Source organism: Hemiscyllium ocellatum, chromosome 37 (assembly GCF_020745735.1).
Source record: "Hemiscyllium ocellatum isolate sHemOce1 chromosome 37, sHemOce1.pat.X.cur, whole genome shotgun sequence".
Lineage (NCBI taxonomy): Eukaryota > Metazoa > Chordata > Chondrichthyes > Orectolobiformes > Hemiscylliidae > Hemiscyllium > Hemiscyllium ocellatum.
This window is the reverse complement of record NC_083437.1, coordinates 19,718,818-19,743,587: the sequence shown is the minus strand read 5'-3', so window position 1 is coordinate 19,743,587 and position 24,770 is coordinate 19,718,818. Positions and strand designations below refer to the sequence as shown.

Sequence of the window (24,770 nt, the reverse complement as noted above, 5' to 3'; positions counted from 1 at the left end):
CCCCCCTCCCCCCCTCTCCCTTCCCCCCTCTCCCTTCCCCCCTCCCCCCCCCTCTCCCTTCCCCCCTTCCCCCCTCTCCCTTCCCCCCTTCCCCCCCTCTCCCCTTCCCCCCTCTCCCTTCCCCCGGGTTACCTTCGCGGTGCTGCGCTGCCTTGCCGCTCTGGGTCTTGCTGTCGGTCCCTGTCCCGGTCCCTGTCCCGGTGCCGGTGCCGGTGCCGGTGCCGGTGCAGTCCCCTCCCGGGCTGAGCTCCGCCAGCCTCCTGCCGGTAGCGGTCAGCTCTGCTCTCAGGCTGCTCACCTCGCGGCTGGCCGCCTGCACCGCGCCATCGATCCGGCCGGCCAGCTGCCTGTTATCCTCCATCGTGCTGAGGATCTTAGTCTGCAGAGAAGGACATAGTGGTGAGGGAGGGAGGGGGAGAGGGTCCTCTCTGTGTGTCTCTGTGTCTGTGTGTGTGTCTCTGTGTGTGTGTGTGTGTGTGTCTGCAGTCCCACTCCACACTCACTCACTCCATCAACACTCTCTCCTGGAGGAGTCACCAGGCCCTTTAAATGGACACTACCAACCCCAACCAGGGATGCCCAGGGATATATAGAACAAAAATAAAACCGACCCCCTTCCCCTCCTCCCTCTCTAGGAGTGCACCCGGCTCGAGGTGCACAGATTTAATTTAACCCACCCTTTCCCCCCATTGCAACTTTCCTTCCCAATTTCTGTCTCAGTGGCCAAGTGGACTCACGTTTCCCCCTCTCCCGGGCTGTGTGCTGCCTTCCCGGTGCTGCTGTAATCGCTAGGAACAATGTTCCACACAGGCTGCCCTGCATTATCCGCTGGGCAAATTCATCCAGGGGCTCAGAGTGCAACTGGGCTCTGTCTCTGCACACACACACACATCCAGCTGCTCCCTGTTTGCTTCTCTCAGCCCCCTCCTGTCTATATTCTGTTATTTCACCAGCCTCCTCCCCCCACCTTGTCTCGTTGCTGTGTGCTACCACTGAAACAGCACACAGCACTCCTCGCTGCAGAGGGACAGGCTGCCACAACACACAGTGTAGCCTTTTCCTACACCTAACCGGACCTGACCTGATTGATACGGACCCGGGTTCCTTCCCTTGCCTGGCTCATCCACCGCCTCTTCTCTACTTTCTGTTTCCTTCCTCTGGTTCAGTCCTGAGCAGGGAATGAGACTCTCTGCCGTTTCCTGAACAGAGTACTGTACAGAGACACCTCCCTGTGCTCTGTCCCAGAAATGACCAACTCCACTGCTCTGAGTGACTGCGGTTTACCCGGACCGGGTTAGTGGCGGGTTGGGTATACAGACAGCATCCAAGGTGGTCAATGGCAGTGGGAGAGAGATGGTCAAACACTCTGCTGGTACCAAGTAGAATAATCTCCCTGATTCGCCAAGTCTCAAGCAGGAGGGGGGGGGGGGGGGGAGTGTTGCTGATGATGGTACAGTAGGCGACAGAGCAATGTCAGCCCAGCTTCCCCCCTTGGGATGACTGTAACGAAACTGCTGCATTTAGGTAGCGGACATGCACTGGGCACTAGGAGGTTGAGTAAATTTGAGGAGGAGATAGACAAGTTTCTAACTAGTAAAGGGTTATGGAGAGTGGACGGGAAATTGGAGTCGAGACAGAGGTGTCCACACCGACCCTCCGAAGAGTAACCCACCCAGGCCCATTCCCCTATCCCATATTTACCCCGGGCAACACTATGGGCAATTTAGCATGGCCAATTCACCTGACCTGCACATCTTTGGACTGTGGGAGGAAACCCACGCAGACACGGGGAGAAGGTAAAAACCCCACACAGACAGTCGCTCGAGGCTGGAATCGAACCCAGGTCCCTGGCGCTGTGAGGCAGCAGTGCTAACCACTGAGCTGCCAAATATTAGCTATGATAGTACAAACAGTGGAGCTGGCCTGGGCAGCTGAATGGCCTCCTTTGCTAAGGAGACAAACCAAAGAGCTGGGCTTTAATGGAGCTTCTGAGAAGGAGGAGAGCTGGTCCGAGTGGGTGAGGATTCCAGATGGCCGGAGTTGCTGGTGGTGAAGGCACTGAGTTGGGAAGGTGATGGGCGAGGTGCGAGGAAGGCAGAATTCAGAGAGGGTTAACGGGAGGTTGTAGGGAGGGTGCAGGGTTTGAGAGAACTGCATTAGCCCTGCCTTGGATCTGCTCTGGAGGCAACATTCGTGTGTGGAGGGTGGGCGATGGAATGGACCACTGTCTGTCACTGTGTATCATGGGTACTGGCATAGGGTGGGCAGTGTCTCAACCTGTCTACAGCTTTTGACAGGGTGGATCCTACCGTCCACCTGCAACACCTCAGCACCATTGTTTAGCTGGGTGGGACTCACTCACCCATGCTGACCTGGTCACCACACTACCAGAAGGACTTGGGTGTGTTGGAGAGGGCATAGAGGAGGTTTACCGGGATGTTGGCTGGTCTGGAGGGTTTTAATGATGAGGAGAGACTGGATAAACTCAGATTGTTTTCACTGGAAGGCTGAGGGGTGACCTGATAGAGGTCGACATATTCATGGATAGTCAGAGGGTTTTGCCCAGGGTGGGAAGGTTAATATCAAGAGAGCACAGGGGGAAAGCTTATGGGAGTAGTGTGGGTAAAGCTTCTCACCCAGAGGGCAGTGGGTGCCTGGAACTCACTGCCAGTGGACATGGTGAAGCAGGCACGTTAGCAATATTTAAGGATTATCCATTCTCTGCTATCCTATCCATAACCAAAGAAATGCCATTAATTGCTGTGTCCATGAAGTCACCTCAAGTATCTGCTGGGGCTCAGTTGGTAGCCCTCTCACCTCTGACTCATAGGCTCGAGTCCCACTTCAGTGCTGGAGCACTGAGATGACTATCCATGAATATGTCGACCTCTATCAGGTCACCCCTCAGCCTTCCGGTGAAAACAATCTGAGTTTATCCAGTCTCTCCTCATAATTAAAACCTTCCAGACCAGCCAACATCCCGGTAAACCTCCTCTATGCCCTCTCCAACACACCCAAGTCCTTCTGGTAGTGTGGTGACCAGGTCAGCATGGGTGAGTGAGTCCCACCCAGCTAAACAATGGTGCTGAGGTGTTGCAGGAGGACGGTAGGATCCACCCTGTCAAAAGCTGTAGACAGGTTGAGACACTGCCCACCCTATGCCAGTACCCATGATACACAGTGACACTACTGTGGGAGAGCTACTCTGTTGGAGGTACTGTCTTTTAACAAGGCATTAAACCAAGTGCCCAGCTGTTTGCTCGGGCGAATGCGACTGATTCCCATGGCCCTGTTTTGAAGAACGCGAGGGAAGTGCTCCCTGGTATCCTGGCTAATATTTGTCCTTCAGTCAGCATCATAAAAAAAGCACAAATTAAATCAAGAACTGTGGATGCTGGAAATCTGAAACAGTTTGGAGGGATATGGGCCAGGTGCTGGCAGGTGGGACTAGATTGGGTTGGGATATCTGGTCGGCATGGACAGGTTGGACCGAAGGGTCTGTTTCCATGCTGTACATCTCTATGACTCTATAAAAGCAGAAATTACTGGAAAAACTCAGCAGGTCTGGCAGCATGTGTGGAGAGAGACAACAGAGTCAATGCTTCGAATCAACTGACCTTTTTTTCAAAATCACTGACTTTGCTTACTCTCTCCACAGGTGCTGCCAGACCTGCTGAGTTTTTCTGGCAATTTCTGCTTTTGCCAGAGAAAAGGGGCTTTCTGAGAGTAGATTGGTTTCTGTGTTTCCTCCATCACAATGGTGACCATGCTACATCAAAGCACTGGATGAGTTGGAAGGTGCTTTGAGATGTTAGGTGTCTGTGAAAAATGTTATCTCAATGTTTTTCAGATCCATCCTTGGCCCCATCCTATTTCTCATCTACAATATGTCCCACAGTAAGGTCACCCAAACCCACATTTGCTGCCACATATATGTTGCCAACACGCAGCTCAATCTCACCTTCCCCGCCCCCAACTTCTGAGGAGGAGTCACACCGAACCCGAAACTCCGTTTCTCTCTCCACAGAGGCTGCCACATCCCATGAGTACCTACTCTTTTCTGAAATCAAACTTTAAACTGCCCCTGGTTTTTTGGATTTGATTTGATTTATCACTGCCACATGTACCGGGGCACAGTGAAAAGTTTTGTTTTGTGTGTGGTGCAGGCAGGTCACACCACACCAAGATCACAGGGTGATGGAACCGAGCGAGAGATGCAAACTTAGGGCTACAAAGAAAATGCACAGAAAGCAAGATTAAAGTTAGATTTCTGTAGGGATCTCTAACAGAAACAAGTTAAACAGTTAATCAAAACTCACAGAAGTAGAACAGAAACTTAATGAATTTAAATTGAAATAACGTTATCTGGGTGATAATGCACTCCAGCACCTGTGGTGCCCAGTTGTCCCAAGAAGCCTGTACTCTGCCAGTGGGCATCGTGTGCCGACTCTCCAGGGACACCCGAGTGCAGATGTAACTGCAAAAGAAGGGCAGACAGTCAGGAACAGTGACCCCGTCCACCACCCACTGCCTGGACCTGTTCATGGCTAGTTTGGCCAGGCCCTGGAGGAGACTGTCCAAACTATCTGTCCCTCCCTGCCCCTGTCCAGGTTGTTTACAGGTGGGGGACTGAAGCGCAACCAAAAAACCAGAAAAGCAGCCTCTTTAATAAAATCAAACAGGGGCTAAGAAAGAAAATATTTGACATGAACATGGGAAGCTGTTTCCTCCAGGCCACAGGAACCACATGTGGTCTGGTACCCAGTGAACTGACACAATCCGCTGTTAAACAGGACTGCTACACACACATCAGCAATGCGAAGGGGAAGGAGCCTCCTCGTGAGAGTTGCCTGATCTTTTCCAGCTTTTACTTTGAACTCCACTACCCCTCCCCTCATCCCTCCCCTGTCTCAAACCTGTCGGATTAACTGTCCAATATCCAATCCTGGAGCAGCAGACATTTCCTCCAATTAAATGCTAGAAGTCAGTGTCACAGGTCCACCCTCCGTCACTGCTGACTCCATCGCCCTCTCTGGTAACTCGCTGGTTAACCTTGCTGTCATTCCTGTCTCCAGTCTGTCATGATTCCCACTGCCTGCTTCCAGCCCTGCCTCAGCAATTTGGCTACTGAAGCCCTCACCTTCGCCTTTGTCACCTCCAGGCCTGCTATTCCGAGCATCCTACCCCCTCGTAAACACATACACACCCAAATCTCTGCTGCCTGTACAGTAATTCACACAGAGTCCAGCTCCATCATCAACCTCTATGTTTGCTGACCTACAGTGCCTTGAGCAAGTTCCAGTCTACCTCTTCTTAAATCTCTGCATGTCTAAACCCATCCTTATCCCCGTCATCTCCTCCAGCCCAGCAACTCTTCAGAAACTTTACGCCCTTCCAATGATGGTCTCTTGAGCAACTCCAATATTATTCACCCACCATTGCCCTAGAGTTGCCTCGGTACCTTGCTGTGGCATCCCCTCCCTGCTCTTTCATCTCTCAGTACTCCGATAGGATGCTTCTTGAAATATCTTCTCTGGCCAGGTTCTCGCTCACCCATTCTAATGTGCTCAGGGTCACTATCCTTTGTGCTTTTGCTATTCCACTAATGGATGGAAACCAAAGAGGGATCCACATGATGGGCTAAGGTCGGACAAGTGACAGGGTGAATGTGACAATGGGAGGGAAAGGAGTTGGACTCAGCTGGGGCTGTGGGATGGCAGTGGGCAGCTCACTCTGCTCTTGGATGCCAGGGAGAAGAAGCCCACCCCTACACCCACTGCCTGCTCTTGTAGGGGGGGGGGTCTAAATCAGCCAAGTGCAGGAGGGGACCCCTTGCCCTCAGAAGCTGGTAGTCAGCCTGGGCAGCAGCTGTGCCCATGAGTAGAGGTTTCCTGGAGTGTGGGACAAAGATCCCAGCTGCCCCAGGAAAGGGAGGTTGGGGGATTACAGGTGGGCAAGGACCCTCGAGCAGAGGGAAGGGAGTGTGGATGGAGAGGGGAGTGGGACTGTGACATCTTGGGATTGGTGAGGGTGGGGCATTGTCCTAAATGTGGTGCCCACCACCCGCTCCTTCTGCCCATTTTCATCCAGATGATTAAAGAATTGCCTGCCCACAGTTCTCTGTGCTGGTTGTGTGTGAGGTCAGCAGCAAATTATCCTGGTCAATAAATTGGCCAAAATGGCTGACTGACCCACTGTTATTTACTTACACCTGGTGGCTGGGCTGCCAGTGTTGCTCAGCTTGGGGGCAAGTGGGCAGGGAACACACACCGATGGCAACCCCTCCCCCCCCTCACCCCAATAAAAAGATGTAGGGTAGGTGCCTATAAAATGCAGCTCTTACAGTCAGCCTCAGAGCCACTGAAATGGCCCATGCCCATACTCACCAATCCATCCACTCTTAATCTGCTCCCTGACACACTCACACAAACTCCTCACACACACACACACACACACACACACTCTCTCTCTCTCTCTCTCTCTCTCTCTCTCTCTCACACACACACACAAAGACTCACTCACACACATACACATAAAGGCTCACTCACACACACAAAGTCCCCTCACACACACACACACACACAGGCTAACCCCTTCCATACACACACACAAACCCCTCCCATACACACACACACACACACACAAACCCCTCCCATACACACATGCACACACACACACAAACCCCTCCCATATACACTTACACGCACACACAAACCCCTTCCACGCACACACACAAACAAACCCCTTCCACACACACACACCAACCCCTTTCACATACACACACACACACAGACTAACCCTCCCATATACACACACACACTAAACTCCCGAATAAACACACAGACACTTAACCTGCTCCCTCCCACACACACAAACACACTAACCCCTACTGACACACACAACTTGACACACATGTCTATTGGGGGAGAAATTGGAGAACATCTTCTGCCCACTGGCCCTGTACCCCGTGTATGTCTGCAAAAAGAGGATGTGGGAAGAATTGGACTCCAGCAGCAGTAGCCCCTTCCCCTGTATCCCCACAATGTCAATGAACAGACTGACTCTCCGGGCCCCCTCCCCCTGTATCCCCACAATGTTAATGAACAGGCTGACTCTCCGCCCCCCTCCCCCTGTATCCCCACAATGTTAATGAACAGGCTGACTCTCCGGGCCCCCTCCCCCTGTATCCCCACAATGTTAATGAACAGGCTGACTCTCTGCCCCCCCTCCCCCTGTATCCCCACAATGTTAATGAACAGGCTGACTCTCCGCCCCCCTCCCCCTGTATCCCCACAATGTTAATGAACAGGCTGACTCTCCCTCTCCCCTCCCCCTGTATCCCCACAATGTCAATGAACAGGCTGACTCTCCCTCTCCCCTCCCCCTGTATCCCCACAATGTCAATGAACAGGCTGACTCTCCGCCCCCCTCCCCCTGTATCCTCACAATGTTAATGAACAGGCTGACTCTCCGCCCCCCTCCCCCTGTATCCCCACAATGTTAATGAACAGGCTGACTCTCTGCCCCCCTCCCCCTGTATCCCCACAATGTTAATGAACAGGCTGACTCTCCGCCCCCCTCCCCCTGTATCCCCACAATGTTAATGAACAGGCTGACTCTCCCTCTCCCCTCCCCCTGTATCCCCACAATGTCAATGAACAGGCTGACTCTCCCTCTCCCCTCCCCCTGTATCCCCACAATGTCAATGAACAGGCTGACTCTCCCTCTCCCCTCCCCCTGTATCCCCACAATGTCAATGAACAGGCTGACTCTCCGCCCCCCTCCCCTGTATCCCCACAATGTCAATGAACAGGCTGACTCTCCCTGCCCCCTCCCCCTGTATCCCCACAATGTCAATGAACAGGCTGACTCTCCGCCCCCCCCCTCCCCCTGTATCCCCGTAATGTCAATGAACAGGCTGACTCTCCCTGCCCCCTCACCCTGTAGGAGAGTGAGTGTTGAGTGAAGTACAGGATACTAGCTCCCCTCTGCATGGTGTGGGGTGGATCTGGAGCTGAATTCCCAGCCGTATATACCCCCCGGGGGGTTTTACATTCCACACAAATGGTGGCTGAATGAACAGAAAGCTGATTCTCCACGTGCGGAGGGCAGTGCCAATGCTGGTGGTGGGCAGTTGGGGATCTTCAAAGAACAAGGAACAATACAGCACAGGAACAGGCCCTTTGGCCCATCAAACACGTGCCGATTCCATGTCCTTGTTTACACCTGCTACGTATTGCCCATGTACGGCTTCTACCCCTCTGTTTGTCTATGCCTTAGACATTACTAACGTGCCTGCTTCCACCATCTCTATTGGCAATGCATTCCAGGCACTGACTACTCACTGTGTGAAACATTTTCCCTGCATTTCTCCCCTAAACTTTCCCCCCTCTCACTTTGAGCCATTTTTCCATCCTGGGAAAAACCCTCTGCCACCCCACCCTATCTATGCCTCTCATTATTTTTTAAGACATCAGGTCACCCCTCATCCTTCATCCTTCCAATGAAAACAATCCAAGTTTATCCAACCTCTCCCACCCAAACTATCAACAGATTCACGGACATTTTGCCATGAATTACTTCACACGGTTTTGTGAATGAACCACCAGACACGGTCTGCATGCCAGAAATAGAGTCACAGAGATGTACAGCATGGAAACAGATCCTTTGATCCATGCTGGCCAGATATCCTAAACTAACCTAGTCCCACTTGCCTGCATTTGGCCCATATCCCTCCAAACCCTTCCTAATCATATATCCATCCGAATGCCTTTTAATTGCTGTAATTGTACCAGCCTCCATCACTTCCTCTGGAAACTCATTCCATACATGTATTGCCCACTGCGTAAAAAAGTTGCCGCTTAGGACCCTTTTAAATCTTTCCCTGCTCATCCTAAACTAATGATCTCTAGTTTTGGACTCCCTCGCCCTGGGGAAAACACCTTGTCTATTCACCTTATCCATGCCCCTCATGATTTTATAAACCTCTATAAGGTCTCCCCTCAGCCTCTGATGGGAAAACAGCCCCAGCCTGTTTAGCCTCTCCCTATAGCTCAAAAACCTCTAACCCTGGCAACATCCTTGTAAATCCTTTCTGAACCCTTTCAAATTTCACAACATCTTTCCGATAGGAGGGAGACCAGAATTGAATGCAGTATGCAAAAGTGGCTGAACCAATGTCTTGTACAGCTCGCAATGTGATTTCCCAACTCCTGTACTCAATGCAATGACCAATAAAAGCAAGTATACCAAACAGCTTCTTCACTACTTTGCCAATCTGTGACTCCATTTTCAAGGAACTATGAACCTGCACTCCAAGGTCTCTTTGTTCAGCAACACTCCCCAGGACCTTACCATTAAGTGTATAAGTCTTGTCCTGATATGCCTTCCCAAAATGCAGCACCTCAATTAAACTCCATCTGCCACTCCTCAGCCCATTGGCCCATCTGATCAAGATCCCATTGTAATCTGAGGTAAACTTCTCAATCCAAGAACCTCCAATTTGGATGCCATCTGCAAACGTACCAACCATTGAATATTTTTCAGGTAGAGATAGAACGATTCTCATTAAGCAGAGAGCTGAATGGTGAACACAAATAGGCAGAAATACAAATGTGAAGACCCACTCAGACCAATGGCATGAGTCAATTGAACACCCAAACCTTTCTCTTAACATCAATGTCAGTCAGCGTTCACCACTGACTGAATGTAGGAAATGGAGGGAGTGAAATCTGCAGCTTTCACAGTTGGTGGGGGCTCTCTGGGACTTTGGAGAAGAGTTTGGTGTTTGTTGAATCTACAGTTTGAGGGCACATTCGACAGGCAATGAGAAACAAACTCAGATTGCATCTGTGCTCTTTCACAGGATCGATGCCAAAGACAGAACAAAAATTGTGTTGTGATTGGGGAAACATTTCCGGAAACATTATCTGGATATTAAGTGCCAATTACCAACAATGAAGCAACGAGGTGAAAGGGAAGGGCCAGAGGTTGTAGGCCATTGTCAGGAACAACACTGGGGTTCATAAACTCGGAACAGAAAACAAATGAATGAAAGAGAGAAGGACCTTAAATTTATGGAGGGATGTTCACTTCCCGATCAGGATTCAAAGCAATTCACAGTCAATTAAACCGGTTCCAAGTGCAGACACTGCTTTGCCAAAAAACACAGGATAAAATGTGCACATTTTACATCACAAAAATAAGGCAAAGCATCAAATAATAGTGTTTGTTCTGGTTGTGAGAGGGCAATACAAGAAACTTACAAACCACAGTATGTGGGCACAGTGTGAATATTTACACACTGCAGCGTGTGGGGACAGTGTGAATATTTACACACTGCAGCATGTGGGGACAGTGTGAATATTTAGACACCGCAGTGGGTGGGCACAGTGTGAATATTTACTCACCGCAGTGTGTGGGGACAGTGTGAATATTTACACACTGCAGTGTGTGGGTACAGTGTGAATATTTACACACCGCAGTGTGTGGGGACAGTGTGAATATTTACACACAGCAGTGTGTGGGGACAGTGTGAATATTTACACACCGCAGAGTGTGTGCACAGTATGAATATTTACACGCTTCAATGTGTGGGGACAGAATGAATATTTAGGCACTGCAGTGAATGGGGACGGTGTAAATATTTACACACCATAGTGTGTGGGGTCAATGTGAATATTTACACACCGCAGTGTGTGGGTACAGTGTGACTATTTACACACTGTAGTGTGTGGGCACAGTGTGAATATTTACACACCGCAGTGTGGGGACACAGTGTGAATATTTACACGCTTCATTGTGTGGGCAGAGTGTGAATAGTTACACACCGCAATGTGTGAGGACAATGTGAATATTTACACACCGCTGTGTGTGCACACAGTGTGAATATTTACACACCGCAGTGTGTGGGGATAGTGTGAATATTTACACACCGCTGTGTGTGGGCACTGTGTGAATATTTACACACAGCAGTGTGTTGGAGACAGTGTGAATATTTACACACTGCAGTGTGTTAGGACATTGTGAATATTTACACACCGCACTGTGTGGGGAGTGTGAATATTTACCCACTATAGTGTGTGGGCAGAGTGTGAATATTTACACACTGCAGTGTGTGGGGACAGTGTGAATATTTACCCACTGAGGTGTGTGGGGGCAGTTTGAATATTTACACACCGCAGTGTGTGGGCACAGTATGAATATTTACACGTTTCAGTGTGTGGGCACAGTGTGAATATTTACACACCGCACTATGTGAGGACAGTGTGAATATTTACACACCGCCGAGTGTGTGCACAGTATGAATATTTACACACTGTAGTGTGTGGGCACAGTGTGAATATTTACACACTGTAGTGTGTGGGGACAGTGTGAAAATTTACGCACTGCAGTGTGTGGGGTCGGTGTGAATATTTACGCTCTGTAGTGTGTGGGCACAGTGTGAATATTTACACACTGCAGTGTGGGGACACACTGAATATTTACACGCTACATTGTGTGGGCACTGTGAATTTTTACACACCGCAGTGAGTGAGGACAATGTGAATATTTACACATCGTAGTGTGTGGCGACAGTGGGAATATTTGCGCACTGTCCTGTGTGGGGACATTGTGAATATTTACACACTGTAGTGAGTGGGCAGAGTGTGAATATTTACACGCTTCATTGTGTGGGCACAGTGTAAATATTTACACACCGTAGTGTGTGAGGACAATGTGAATATTTACACACTGCAGTGTGTGGTGACAGTGTGAACATTTACACACCCTAGTGCGTGGCGACGGTGGCAATATTTACGCACTGTCCTGTGTGGGGACATTGTGAATATTTACACACTGCAGTGTGTGGGGACAAGGTGAAAATTTACACACTGTAACGTGTGGGCATAGTGTGAATATTTACACACTGCAGTGTGGTGTCAGTGTGAATAATTACGCATCGCAGTGTGAGGGCAGAGTGTGAATATTAACACACTGTAGTGTGTGGGGATAGTGTGAATATTAACACACTGTAGTGTGTGGGCACAGTGTGAATATTTACACACTGCAGTGTGTGGGCACAGTGCGAATATTTACACACCGCAGTGTGTGGGCACAGTGTGAATATTTACACACTACATTGTGGAGATATTGTGAATATGTATGCACTGTAGTGTGTGGGGACAGTGTGAATATTTACACTCTGTAGTGTGTGGGCACAGTGTGAATATTTACACGTTTCATTGTGTGGGCACAGTGTGAATATTTACACACCGCAGTGTGTGAGGACAATGTGAATATTTACACAACGCAGTGTGTGGGGACAGTGTAAATATTTACACACTGCAGTGTGTGGTGACAGTGTGAATGTTTACACACCGTAGTGTGTGGGGACAGTGTGAATATTTACACACTGCAGTGTGTGGGCACACTGTGAATATTTACACACCGCAGTGTGTGAGGACAATGTGAATATTTACACACCTAAGTGTGTGGGCACTGTGTGAATGTTTACACACAGCAGTGTGTTGGAGACAGTGTGAATATTTACACACTGCAGTGTGTTAGGACATTGTGAATATTTACACACCGCACTGTGTGGGGAGTGTGAATATTTACACACAGTAGTGTTTGGGCAGAGTGTGAATATTTACACACTGTAGTGTGTGGGCACAGTGTGAATATTTACACACTGCAGTGTGTGGAGACAGTGTGAATATTTACACACTGAGGTGTGTGGGGGCAGTGTGAATATTTACACATTGTAGTGTGTGGGCACAGCGTGAATATTTACACACCGCAGTGTGTGGGCACAGCAAGAATCTTTTACACGTTTCAGTGTGTGGGCACAGTGTGAATATTTACACACCGCACTATGTGAGGACAGTGTGAATATTTACACACCGCAGAGTGTGTGCATATTATGAATATTTACACGCTTCAGTGTGTGGGGACAGTGTAAATATTTGCACACTGCAGTGTGTGGGGACAGTGTGAATATTTACATACTGCTGTGTGTGCTGACAGTGTGAATATTTACACCCCTAGTGTGTGGCGACAGTGGGAATATTTACGCACTGTACTGTGTGGGGACATTGTGAATATTTACACACTGTAGTGTGTGGGGACAAGGTGAAAATTTACACACTGCAGCGTGAGGGCATAGTGTGAATATTTACACACTGCAGTGTGGTGTCAGTGTGAATAATTACGCATCGCAGTGTGTGGGCAGAGTGTGAATATTAACACACTGTAGTGTGTGGGGACAGTCTGAATATTAACACATTGTAGTGTGTGGGCAGAGTGTGAATATTTGCACACTGCAGAGTATGGGCACAGTGCTAATATTTACACACCGCAGTGTGTGGGCACAGTGAGTATATTTACACACTACAGTGTGGAGACAGTGTGAATATTTACGCACTGTAGTGTGTGGGGACAGTGTGAATATTTACACTCTTAGTGTGTGGGCACAGTGTGAATATTTACACGCTTCATTGTGTGGGCACAGTGTGAATATTTACACACCGCAGTGTGTGAGGACAATGTGAATATTTACACAACGCAGTGTGTGGGGACAGTGTAAATATTTACACACTGCAGTGTGTGGTGACAGTGTGAATGTTTACACACCGTAGTGTGTGGGGACAGTGTGAATATTTACACACTGCAGTGTGTGGGCACAGTGTGAATATTTACACACCGCAGTGTGTGAGGACAATGTGAATATTTACACACCTAAGTGTGTGGGCACTGTGTGAATGTTTACACACAGCAGTGTGTTGGAGACAGTGTGAATATTTACACACTGCAGTGTGTTAGGACATTGTGAATATTTACACACCGCACTGTGTGGGGAGTGTGAATATTTACACACAGTAGTGTTTGGGCAGAGTGTGAATATTTACACACTGTAGTGTGTGGGCACAGTGTGAATATTTACACACTGCAGTGTGTGGGGACAGTGTGAATATTTACACACTGAGGTGTGTGGGGGCAGTGTGAATATTTACACATTGTAGTGTGTGGGCACAGCGTGAATATTTACACACCGCAGTGTGTGGGCACAGTAAGAATCTTTTACACGTTTCAGTGTGTGGGCACAGTGTGAATATTTACACACCGCACTATGTGAGGACAGTGTGAATATTTACACACCGCAGAGTGTGTGCATAGTATGAATATTTACACGCTTCAGTGTGTGGGGACATTGTGAATATTTACACACTGTAGTGTGTGGGGACAAGGTGAAAATTTACACACTGCAGCGTGAGGGCATAGTGTGAATATTTACACGCTTCAGTGTGTGGGGACAGTGTAAATATTTGCACACTGCAGTGTGTGGGGACAGTGTGAATATTTACACCCCTAGTGTGTGGCGACAGTGGGAATACTTACGCACTGTACTGTGTGGGGACATTGTGAATATTTACACACTGTAGTGTGTGGGGACAAGGTGAAAATTTACACACTGCAGCGTGAGGGCATAGTGTGAATATTTACACGCTGCAGTGTGGTGTCAGTGTGAATAATTACGCATCGCAGTGTGTGGGCAGAGTGTGAATATTAACACACTGTAGTGTGTGGGGACAGTCTGAATATTAACACATTGTAGTGTGTGGGCAGAGTGTGAATATTTGCACACTGCAGTGTGTGGGCACAGTGCTAATATTTACACACCGCAGTGTGTGGGCACAGTGAGTATATTTACACACTACAGTGTGGAGACAGTGTGAATATTTACGCACTGTAGTGTGTGGGGACAGTGTGAATATTTACACTCTTAGTGTGTGGGCACAGTGTGAATATTTACACGCTTCATTGTGTGGGCACAGTGTGAATATTTACACACCGCAGTGTGTGAGGACAATGTGAATATTTACACACCGCAGTGCGTGGGGACAGTGTAAATATTTACACACTGCAGTGTGTGGGGACAGTGTGAATATTTACACACTGAGGTGTGTGGGGGCAGTGTGAATATTTACACCCCTAGTGTGTGGCGACAGTGGGAATATTTACGCACTGTACTGTGTGGGGACATTGTGAATATTTACACACTGTAGTGTGTGGGGACAAGGTGAAAATTTACACACTGCAGCGTGAGGGCATAGTGTGAATATTTACACACTGCAGTGTGGTGTCAGTGTGAATAATTACGCATCGCAGTGTGTGGGCAGAGTGTGAATATTAACACACTGTAGTGTGTGGGGACAGTCTGAATATTAACACATTGTAGTGTGTGGGCAGAGTGTGAATATTTGCACACTGCAGAGTATGGGCACAGTGCTAATATTTACACACCGCAGTGTGTGGGCACAGTGAGTATATTTACACACTACAGTGTGGAGACAGTGTGAATATTTACGCACTGTAGTGTGTGGGGACAGTGTGAATATTTACACTCTTAGTGTGTGGGCACAGTGTGAATATTTACACGCTTCATTGTGTGGGCACAGTGTGAATATTTACACACCGCAGTGTGTGAGGACAATGTGAATATTTACACAACGCAGTGTGTGGGGACAGTGTAAATATTTACACACTGCAGTGTGTGGTGACAGTGTGAATGTTTACACACCGTAGTGTGTGGGGACAGTGTGAATATTTACACACTGCAGTGTGTGGGCACAGTGTGAATATTTACACACCGCAGTGTGTGAGGACAATGTGAATATTTACACACCTAAGTGTGTGGGCACTGTGTGAATGTTTACACACAGCAGTGTGTTGGAGACAGTGTGAATATTTACACACTGCAGTGTGTTAGGACATTGTGAATATTTACACACCGCACTGTGTGGGGAGTGTGAATATTTACACACAGTAGTGTTTGGGCAGAGTGTGAATATTTACACACTGTAGTGTGTGGGCACAGTGTGAATATTTACACACTGCAGTGTGTGGGGACAGTGTGAATATTTACACACTGAGGTGTGTGGGGGCAGTGTGAATATTTACACATTGTAGTGTGTGGGCACAGCGTGAATATTTACACACCGCAGTGTGTGGGCACAGTAAGAATCTTTTACACGTTTCAGTGTGTGGGCACAGTGTGAATATTTACACACCGCACTATGTGAGGACAGTGTGAATATTTACACACCGCAGAGTGTGTGCATAGTATGAATATTTACACGCTTCAGTGTGTGGGGACATTGTGAATATTTACACACTGTAGTGTGTGGGGACAAGGTGAAAATTTACACACTGCAGCGTGAGGGCATAGTGTGAATATTTACACGCTTCAGTGTGTGGGGACAGTGTAAATATTTGCACACTGCAGTGTGTGGGGACAGTGTGAATATTTACACCCCTAGTGTGTGGCGACAGTGGGAATACTTACGCACTGTACTGTGTGGGGACATTGTGAATATTTACACACTGTAGTGTGTGGGGACAAGGTGAAAATTTACACACTGCAGCGTGAGGGCATAGTGTGAATATTTACACGCTGCAGTGTGGTGTCAGTGTGAATAATTACGCATCGCAGTGTGTGGGCAGAGTGTGAATATTAACACACTGTAGTGTGTGGGGACAGTCTGAATATTAACACATTGTAGTGTGTGGGCAGAGTGTGAATATTTGCACACTGCAGTGTGTGGGCACAGTGCTAATATTTACACACCGCAGTGTGTGGGCACAGTGAGTATATTTACACACTACAGTGTGGAGACAGTGTGAATATTTACGCACTGTAGTGTGTGGGGACAGTGTGAATATTTACACTCTTAGTGTGTGGGCACAGTGTGAATATTTACACGCTTCATTGTGTGGGCACAGTGTGAATATTTACACACCGCAGTGTGTGAGGACAATGTGAATATTTACACACCGCAGTGCGTGGGGACAGTGTAAATATTTACACACTGCTGTGTGTGGTGACAGTGTGAATATTTACTCACCGTAGTGTGTGGGGACAGTGTGAATATTTACGCACTGTACTGTGTGGGGACATTGTGAATATTTGCACACCGCAGTGTGTGGGGATAGTGTGAATATTTACACACTGCAGTGTGTGGGCACAGTGTGAATATTTACACACCGCAGTGTGTGAGGACAATGTGAATTTTTACACACCTAAGTGTGTGGGCACTGTGTGAATGTTTACACACAGCAGTGTGTTGGAGACAGTGTGAATATTTACACACTGCACTGTGTTAGGACATTGTGAATATTTACACACCGCACTGTGAGGGGAGTGTGAATATTTACACACAGTAGTGTTTGGGCAGAGTGTGAATATTTACACACTGTAGTATGTGGGCACAGTGTGAATATTTACACACTGCAGTGTGTGGGGACAGTGTGAATATTTACACACTGAGGTGTGTGGGGGCAGTGTGAATATTTACACATTGTAGTGTGTGGGCACAGCGTGAATATTTACACACCGCAGTGTGTGAGGACAATGTGAATATGTGCACACCGCAGTGTGTGGGGATTGTGTGAATATTTACGCGTTTCAGTGTGTGGCGACAATGTGAATATTTGCGCACTGAAGTGTGTGGGGACAGTGCGAATATTTACGCTCTGAAGTGTGTGGGCACAGTGTGAATATTTACACACCGCAGTGTGTGGGCACAGTGTGAATATTTACACGCTTCATTGTGTGGGCACAGTGTAAATTTTTACACACCGCAGTGTGTGAGGACAATGTGAATATTTAGACACCGCAGTGTGTGGGGACAGTGTAAATATTTACACACTGCAGTGTGTGGTGACAGTGTGAATATTTACACACCCTAGTGTGTGGCGACAGTGGGAATATTTACGCACTGTCCTGTGTGGGGACATTGTGAATATTTACACACTGTAGTGTGTGGGGACAAGATGAAAATTTACACACTGTAGCGTGTGGGCATAGTGTGAATATTTACACTCTGCAGTGTGGTGTCAGTGTGAATAATTACGCATCGCAGTGTGTGAGGACAGTGTGAATATTTACACATCGCAGTGTGTGAGGACAGTGTGAATATTTACACACCGCAGAGTGTGTGCATAGTATGAATATTTACACGCTTCAGTGTGTGGGGACAGTGTAAATATTTGCACACTGCAGTGTGTGGGGACAGTGTGAATATTTACAGACTGCAGTGTGTGGGGACAGTGTGAATATTTACAGACTGCAGTGTGTGGGTACAGTGTGAATATTTACACACTGCAGTGTGTGGGGACAGTGTGAATATTTACACACTGTGGTGTGTGGGAACAATGTGAATATTTGCACACCGCTGTGTGTGCACACAGTGTGAATATTTACACACCGCAGTGTATGGGGATAGTGTGAATATTTACACACTGCAGTGTGTGGAGACAGTCTGAATTTTTACTCACCTAAGTGTGTGGGGACAGTGTGAATATTTACGCACTGTAGTGTGTGGGGACAGTGTGAATATTTGCGCACTGTAGTGTGTGGGGACAGTGTGAATATTTACACACTTCATTGTGTGGGCACAGTGTGAATATTTACACACCGCAGTGTGTGGGGACAGTGTGAATATTTACACACTGCTGTGTGTGGTGACCATGTGAATATTTACACACTGTAGTGTGTGGCGACAGTGGGAATATTTACGCACTGTCCTGTGTGGGGACATTGTGAATATTTACACACTGTAGTGCGTGGGGACAACGTGAAAATTTACACACTGTAGCATGTGGGCATGGTGTGAACATTTATACACTGCAGTGTGGTGTCAGTGTGAATAATTACGCACCACAGTGTGTGGGGACAGTGTGAATATTTAGACACTGCAGTGCGTGGGGACAGTGTGAATATTAACACACTGTAGTGTGTGGGGACAGTGTGAATATTAACACACTGTAGTGTGTGGGCAGAGTGTGAATATTTACTCGCTTCATTGTGTGGGCACAGTGTGAATATTTACACACTGCAGTGTGTGGAGACAGTCTGAATTTTTACACACCATGTGTGTGGGCACTGTGTGAATATTTACACCCAGCAGTGTGTGGAGATTGTGAATATTTGCACACCGTAGTGTGTGGGGACAGGGTGTATATTTACACACTGCAGTGTGTTAGGACACTGTGAATATTTACACACCGCACTGTGTGGGGACTGTGTGAATATTTACACACAGTAATGTGTGGGCAGAGTGTGAATATTTACACACTGCAGTGTGTGGGGTCAGTGTGAATATTTACACACTGAGGTGTGTGGGGCAGTGTGAATATTTACACATTGTAGTGTGTGGGCACAGTGTAAATATTTACACACCGCACTGTGTGAGGGCAGTGAGAATATTTACACACTGCAGTGTGTGGGCACAGTGTGAATATTTACACGATTCAGTGTGTGGACACAGTGAGAATATTTACACACCGCACTGTGTGGGGACTGTGTGAATATTTACACGATTCAGTGTGTGGACACAGTGTGAATATTTACACACCGCACTGTGTGGGCACAGTATGAATATTTACACGATTCAGTGTGTGGACACAGTATGAATATTTACACACCGCACTGTGTGGGCACAGTGTAAATATTTACACACCGCACTGTGTGAGGGCAGTGAGAATATTTACACACTGCAGTGTGTGGGCACAGTGTGAATATTTACACGATTCAGTGTGTGGACACAGTGAGAATATTTACACACCGCACTGTGTGGGGACTGTGTGAATATTTACACGATTCAGTGTGTGGACACAGTGTGAATATTTACACACCGCACTGTGTGGGCACAGTATGAATATTTACACGATTCAGTGTGTGGACACAGTGTGAATATTTACACACCGCACTGTGTGGGCACAGTGTGAATATTTGCACACTGCACTGTGTGAGGGCAGTGTGAATATTTACACACCGCAGTGTGTGGGCACAGTGTGAATATTTACACACTGCAGTGTGTGGGGACAATGTGAATATTTACACACTGTAGTGTGTGGGGACAGAGTGAATATTTAGACACTGCAGTGTGTGGGGACAGTGTAAATATTTGCACACTGTAGTGTGTGGGGACAGTGTGAATATTTACACACTGCAGTGTGTGGGCACTGTGTGAATATTTACACACCGCAGTGTGTGAGGACAATGTGAATATTTACACACCGCAGTGTGTGGGGACAGTGTGAATATTTACACACTGTAGTGTGTGGGGACAGTGTGAATATTTACGCTCTGCAGTGTGGGGACAGTGTGAATATTTACACACAGCAGTGTGTGGGTACAGTGTGAATATTTACACACTGCAGTGTGGAGACAGTGTGAACATTTACGCACTGTAGTGTGTGGGGATAGTGTGAATATATACGCTCTGTAGTGTGTGGGCACAGTGTGAATATTTACACACCGCAGTGTGTGAGGACAATGTGAATATTTACACACCGCAGTGTGTGTGCACAGTGTGAATATTTGCACACTGCAGTGTGTGGGGACAGTGTGAATATTTACACACTGCAGTGTGTTGGCACAGTGTGAATATTTACACACCGCAGTGTGTGAGGACAATGTGAATATTTACACACCGCAGTGTGTGTGCACAGTATGAATATTTACACACTGTAGTGTGTGGGGACATTGTGAATATTTACACACTGCAGTGTGTGGGTACAGTGTGAATATTCACACGCTGTAGTGTGTGGGGACAGTGTGAATATTTACACACCGCAGTGTGGGGGCACAGTGTGAATATTTACACGCTTCATTGTGTGGGCACAGTGTGAATATTTACACACCGCAGTGTGGGGGCACAGTGTGAATATTTACGCGCTTCATTGTGTGGGCACAGTGTGAATATTTACACACCACAGTGTGTGGGGACAGTGTGAATATTTACACACCGCAGTGTGGGGACAGTGTGAATATTTACACACTTCAGTGTGTGGGCACAGTGTGAATATTTACACACCGCAGTGTGTGAGGACAATGTGAATATTTACACACCGCAGTGTGTGTGCACAGTATGAATATTTACGCTCTGCAGTGTGGGGACATTGTGAATATTTACACACTGCAGTGTGTGGGCACAGTATGAATATTTACACGATTCAGTGTGTGGACACAGTTAGAATATTTACACACCACACTGTGTGGGGACTGTGTGAATATTTACACGATTCAGTGTGTGGACACAGTGTGAATATTTACACACCGCACTGTGTGGGCACAGTGTGAATATTTACACACCGCACTGTGTGAGGGCAGTGTGAATATTTACACACCGCAGTGTGTGGGCACAGTGTGAATATTTACACACTGCAGTGTGTGGGGACAATGTGAATATTTACACACTGTAGTGTGTGGGGACAGAGTGAATATTTAGACACTGCAGTGTGTGGGGACCGTGTAAATATTTGAACACTGCAGTGTGGAGACAGTGTGAACATTTACGCACTGTAGTGTGTGGGCACAGTGTGAATATTTACACACCGCAGTGTGTGAGGACAATGTGAATATTTACACACCGCAGTGTGTGTGCACAGTATGAATATTTACACACTGTAGTGTGTGGGGACAGTGTGAATATTTACACACTGTAGTGTTTGGGGACAGTGTGAATATTTACGCACTGTAGTGTGGGGACAGTGTGAATATTTACACACTGCAGTGTGTGGGGACAGTGTGAATAATTACACACTGTAGTGTGGGGACAGTGTGAATATTTACACACTGCAGTGTGGGGACAGTGTGAATATTTACACACTGCAGTGTGTGGGGACAGTGTGAATATTTACACACTGCAGTGTGTGGGTACAGTGTGAATATTTACACACTGTAGTGAGTGGGGACAGTGTGAATATTTACGCACTGCAGTGTGGGGACAGTGTGAATATTTACACACTGCAGTGTGTGGGGACAGTGTGAATATTTACACACTGCAGTGTGTGGGCACAGTGTGAATATTTACACACCGCAGTTTGTGAGGACAATGTGAATATTTACACACCGCAGTGTGTGTGCACAGTATGAATATTTACACACTGTAGTGTGTGGGGACAGTGTGAATATTTACACACTGCAGTGTGTGGGTACAGTGTGAATATTTACACGCTGTAGTGTGTGGGGACAGTGTGAATATTTACACACCACAGTGTGGGGGCACAGTGTGAATATTTACACGCTTCATTGTGTGGGCACAGTGTGAATATTTAAACACCGCAGTGTGGGGGCACAGTGTGAATATTTACACGTTTCATTGTGTGGGCACAGTGTGAATATTTACAGACCGCACTGTGTGAGGGCAGTGTGAATATTTACACACTGCACTGTGTGGGCGTAGTGTGAATATTTACACACTGCAGTGTGTGGGGACAATGTGAATATTTACACACTGTAGTGTGTGGGGACAGAGTGAATATTTAGACACTGCAGTGTGTGGGGACAGTGTAAATATTTACACACCGCAGTGTGTGGGGATAGTGTGAATATTTACACACTGCAGTGTGTGAAGACAGTCTGAATTTTTACACACCATGTGTGTGGGGTCAGTGTGAATATTTACACACTGTACTGTGTGGGGACAGTGTGAATATTTACACACTGCAGTGTGTGGGGACAATGTGAATATTTACACACTGTAGTGTGTGGGGACAGAGTGAATATTTAGACACTGCAGTGTGTGGGGACAGTGTAAATATTTACACACCGCAGTGTGTGGGGATAGTGTGAATATTTACACACTGCAGTGTGTGAAGACAGTCTGAATTTTTACACACCATGTGTGTGGGGTCAGTGTGAATATTTACACACTGTACTGTGTGGGGACAGTGTGAATATTTACACACTGTACTGTGTGGGCACAGTGTGAATATTTACACACTGCAATGTGTGTGCACAGTGTGAATATTTACACACTGTAGTGTGTGGGCACGGTGTGAATATATGCACACCGCTGTGTGTGGAGACAGTGTGAATATTTACACACCGCAGTGTGTGGGTACAGTGTGCATGTTTATACACTGTAGTGTGTGGGGACAGTGTGAATATTTACACACTGCAGTGTGGGGACAGTGTGAATATTAACACACCGCAGTTTGTGGGGACAGTGTGAAGATTTACACACTGCAGTGTGTGGGCACAGTGTGAATATTTACACACTGTAGAGTGTGGGGACAGTGTGAATATTTACACACCGCAGTGTGTGGGCACAGTGTGAATATTTACACGCTGTACTGTGTGGGAACATTGTGAATATTTACACACTGCAGTGTGTGGAGACAGTCTGAATATTTACACACTGTAGACTGTGGGGACAGTGTGAATATTTACACACTGTACTGTGTGGGAAAATGTGAATATTTACACACCGCAGTGTCTGGGCACAGTGTGAATATTCACACACTGTCGTGTGTGGGGACAGAGTGAATTGTTAGAGACTCTGGTGTGTGGGGACAGTGTAAATATTTACACACTGCAGTGTGTTGGGACAGTGTGAATATTTACACACCGCAGTGTGTGGGTACAGTGTGAATATTTACACACTGTCGTGTGTGGGGACAGTGTGAATATTTACACACTGCAGTGTGTAAGCACAGTGTGAATATTTACACACCGCAGTTTGTGGGGACAGTGTGAATATTTACACACTGCAGTGTGTGGGCACAGTGTGAATATTTACACACTGTAGAGTGTGGGCACAATGTGAATATTTATACACTGCAGTGTGTAAGCACAGTGTGAATATTTACACACCGCAGTGTGTGGGAACAGTGTGAATATTTACACACTGCTGTGTGTGGTGACAGTGTGAATATTTACACACCGTAGTATGTGGCGACAGTGGGAATATTTACGCACTGTCCTGTGTGGGGACATTGTGAATATTTACACACTGTAGTGCGTGGGGACAAGGTGAAAATTTACACACTGTAGCGTGTGGGCATAGTGTGACTATTTATACACTGCAGTGTGGTGTCAGTGTGAATAATTACGCACCACAGTGTGTGGGCAGAGTGTGAATATTTACACACTGTAGTGTGTGGGCACAGTGTGAATATTTACACACTGCAGTGTGTGGCGACAGAGTGAATATTTAGACACTACAGTGTGTGGGGACAGTGTAAATATTTGCACACTGCAGTGTGTGGGGACAGTGTGAATATTTACACACCGCAGTGTGTGGGTACAATGTGAATATTTACACACTGTAGTGTGTGGGGACAGCGTGAATATTTACGCACTGCAGTGTGGGGACAGTGTGAATATTTACACACCACAGTGTGTGGGGATAGTGTGAATATTTACACACCGCAGTGTGTGGAGACAGTCTGAATTTTTACACACTGTGTGTGGGGACAGTGTGAATATTTACACACTGTACTGTGTGGGGAAAGTGTGAATATTTACACAACGCAGTGTCTGGGCACAGTGTGAATATTTACACACTGCAATGTGTGGGCACAGTGTGAATATTTACCCACTGTAGTGTGTGGGCACGGCGTGAATATTGACACACCGCTGTGTGTGGTGACAGAGTGAATTGTGAGACACTGCAGTGTGTGGGGTCAGTGTAAATATTTACACACTGCAGTGTGTTGGGACATTGTGAATATTTACACACCGCAGTGTGTGGGTACAGTGTGAATATTTAAACACTGTACTGTGTGGGGACAGAGTGAATATTTACACACTGCAGTGTGTGGGCACAGTGTGAATATTTACACACCACAGTTTGTGGGGACAGTGTGAATATTTACACACTGCAGTGTGTGGGCACAGTGTGAATATTTACACACTGCAGTGTGTGGTGACAGTGTGAATATTTACACACATCTGTGTGTGGGCACAGTGTGAATAGTTACACACTGCAATGTGTGGG

General features: G+C 47.1%; 1 protein-coding gene across 7 annotated transcripts in view; it reads right to left on the bottom strand.

Annotated features, from left to right (window-relative positions):
- The window catches only part of LOC132833830 (kazrin-like), a 704,169-nt gene that overhangs the window by 383,702 nt on the left and 295,697 nt on the right, over window positions 1–24,770 (bottom strand). For 4 of the 7 annotated variants that reach the window (XM_060852461.1, XM_060852462.1, XM_060852468.1 and 1 more), the window contains exon 3: window positions 133–379. In XM_060852461.1, coding sequence (XP_060708444.1) covers window positions 133–379 — 247 coding nt within the window. Of the gene's footprint in view, window positions 1–132; window positions 380–737; window positions 921–967; window positions 1,035–1,081; window positions 1,282–24,770 lie in introns of those variants that run through there. The other 3 variants (XM_060852464.1, XM_060852467.1, XM_060852466.1) reach the window with 3 other exon arrangements.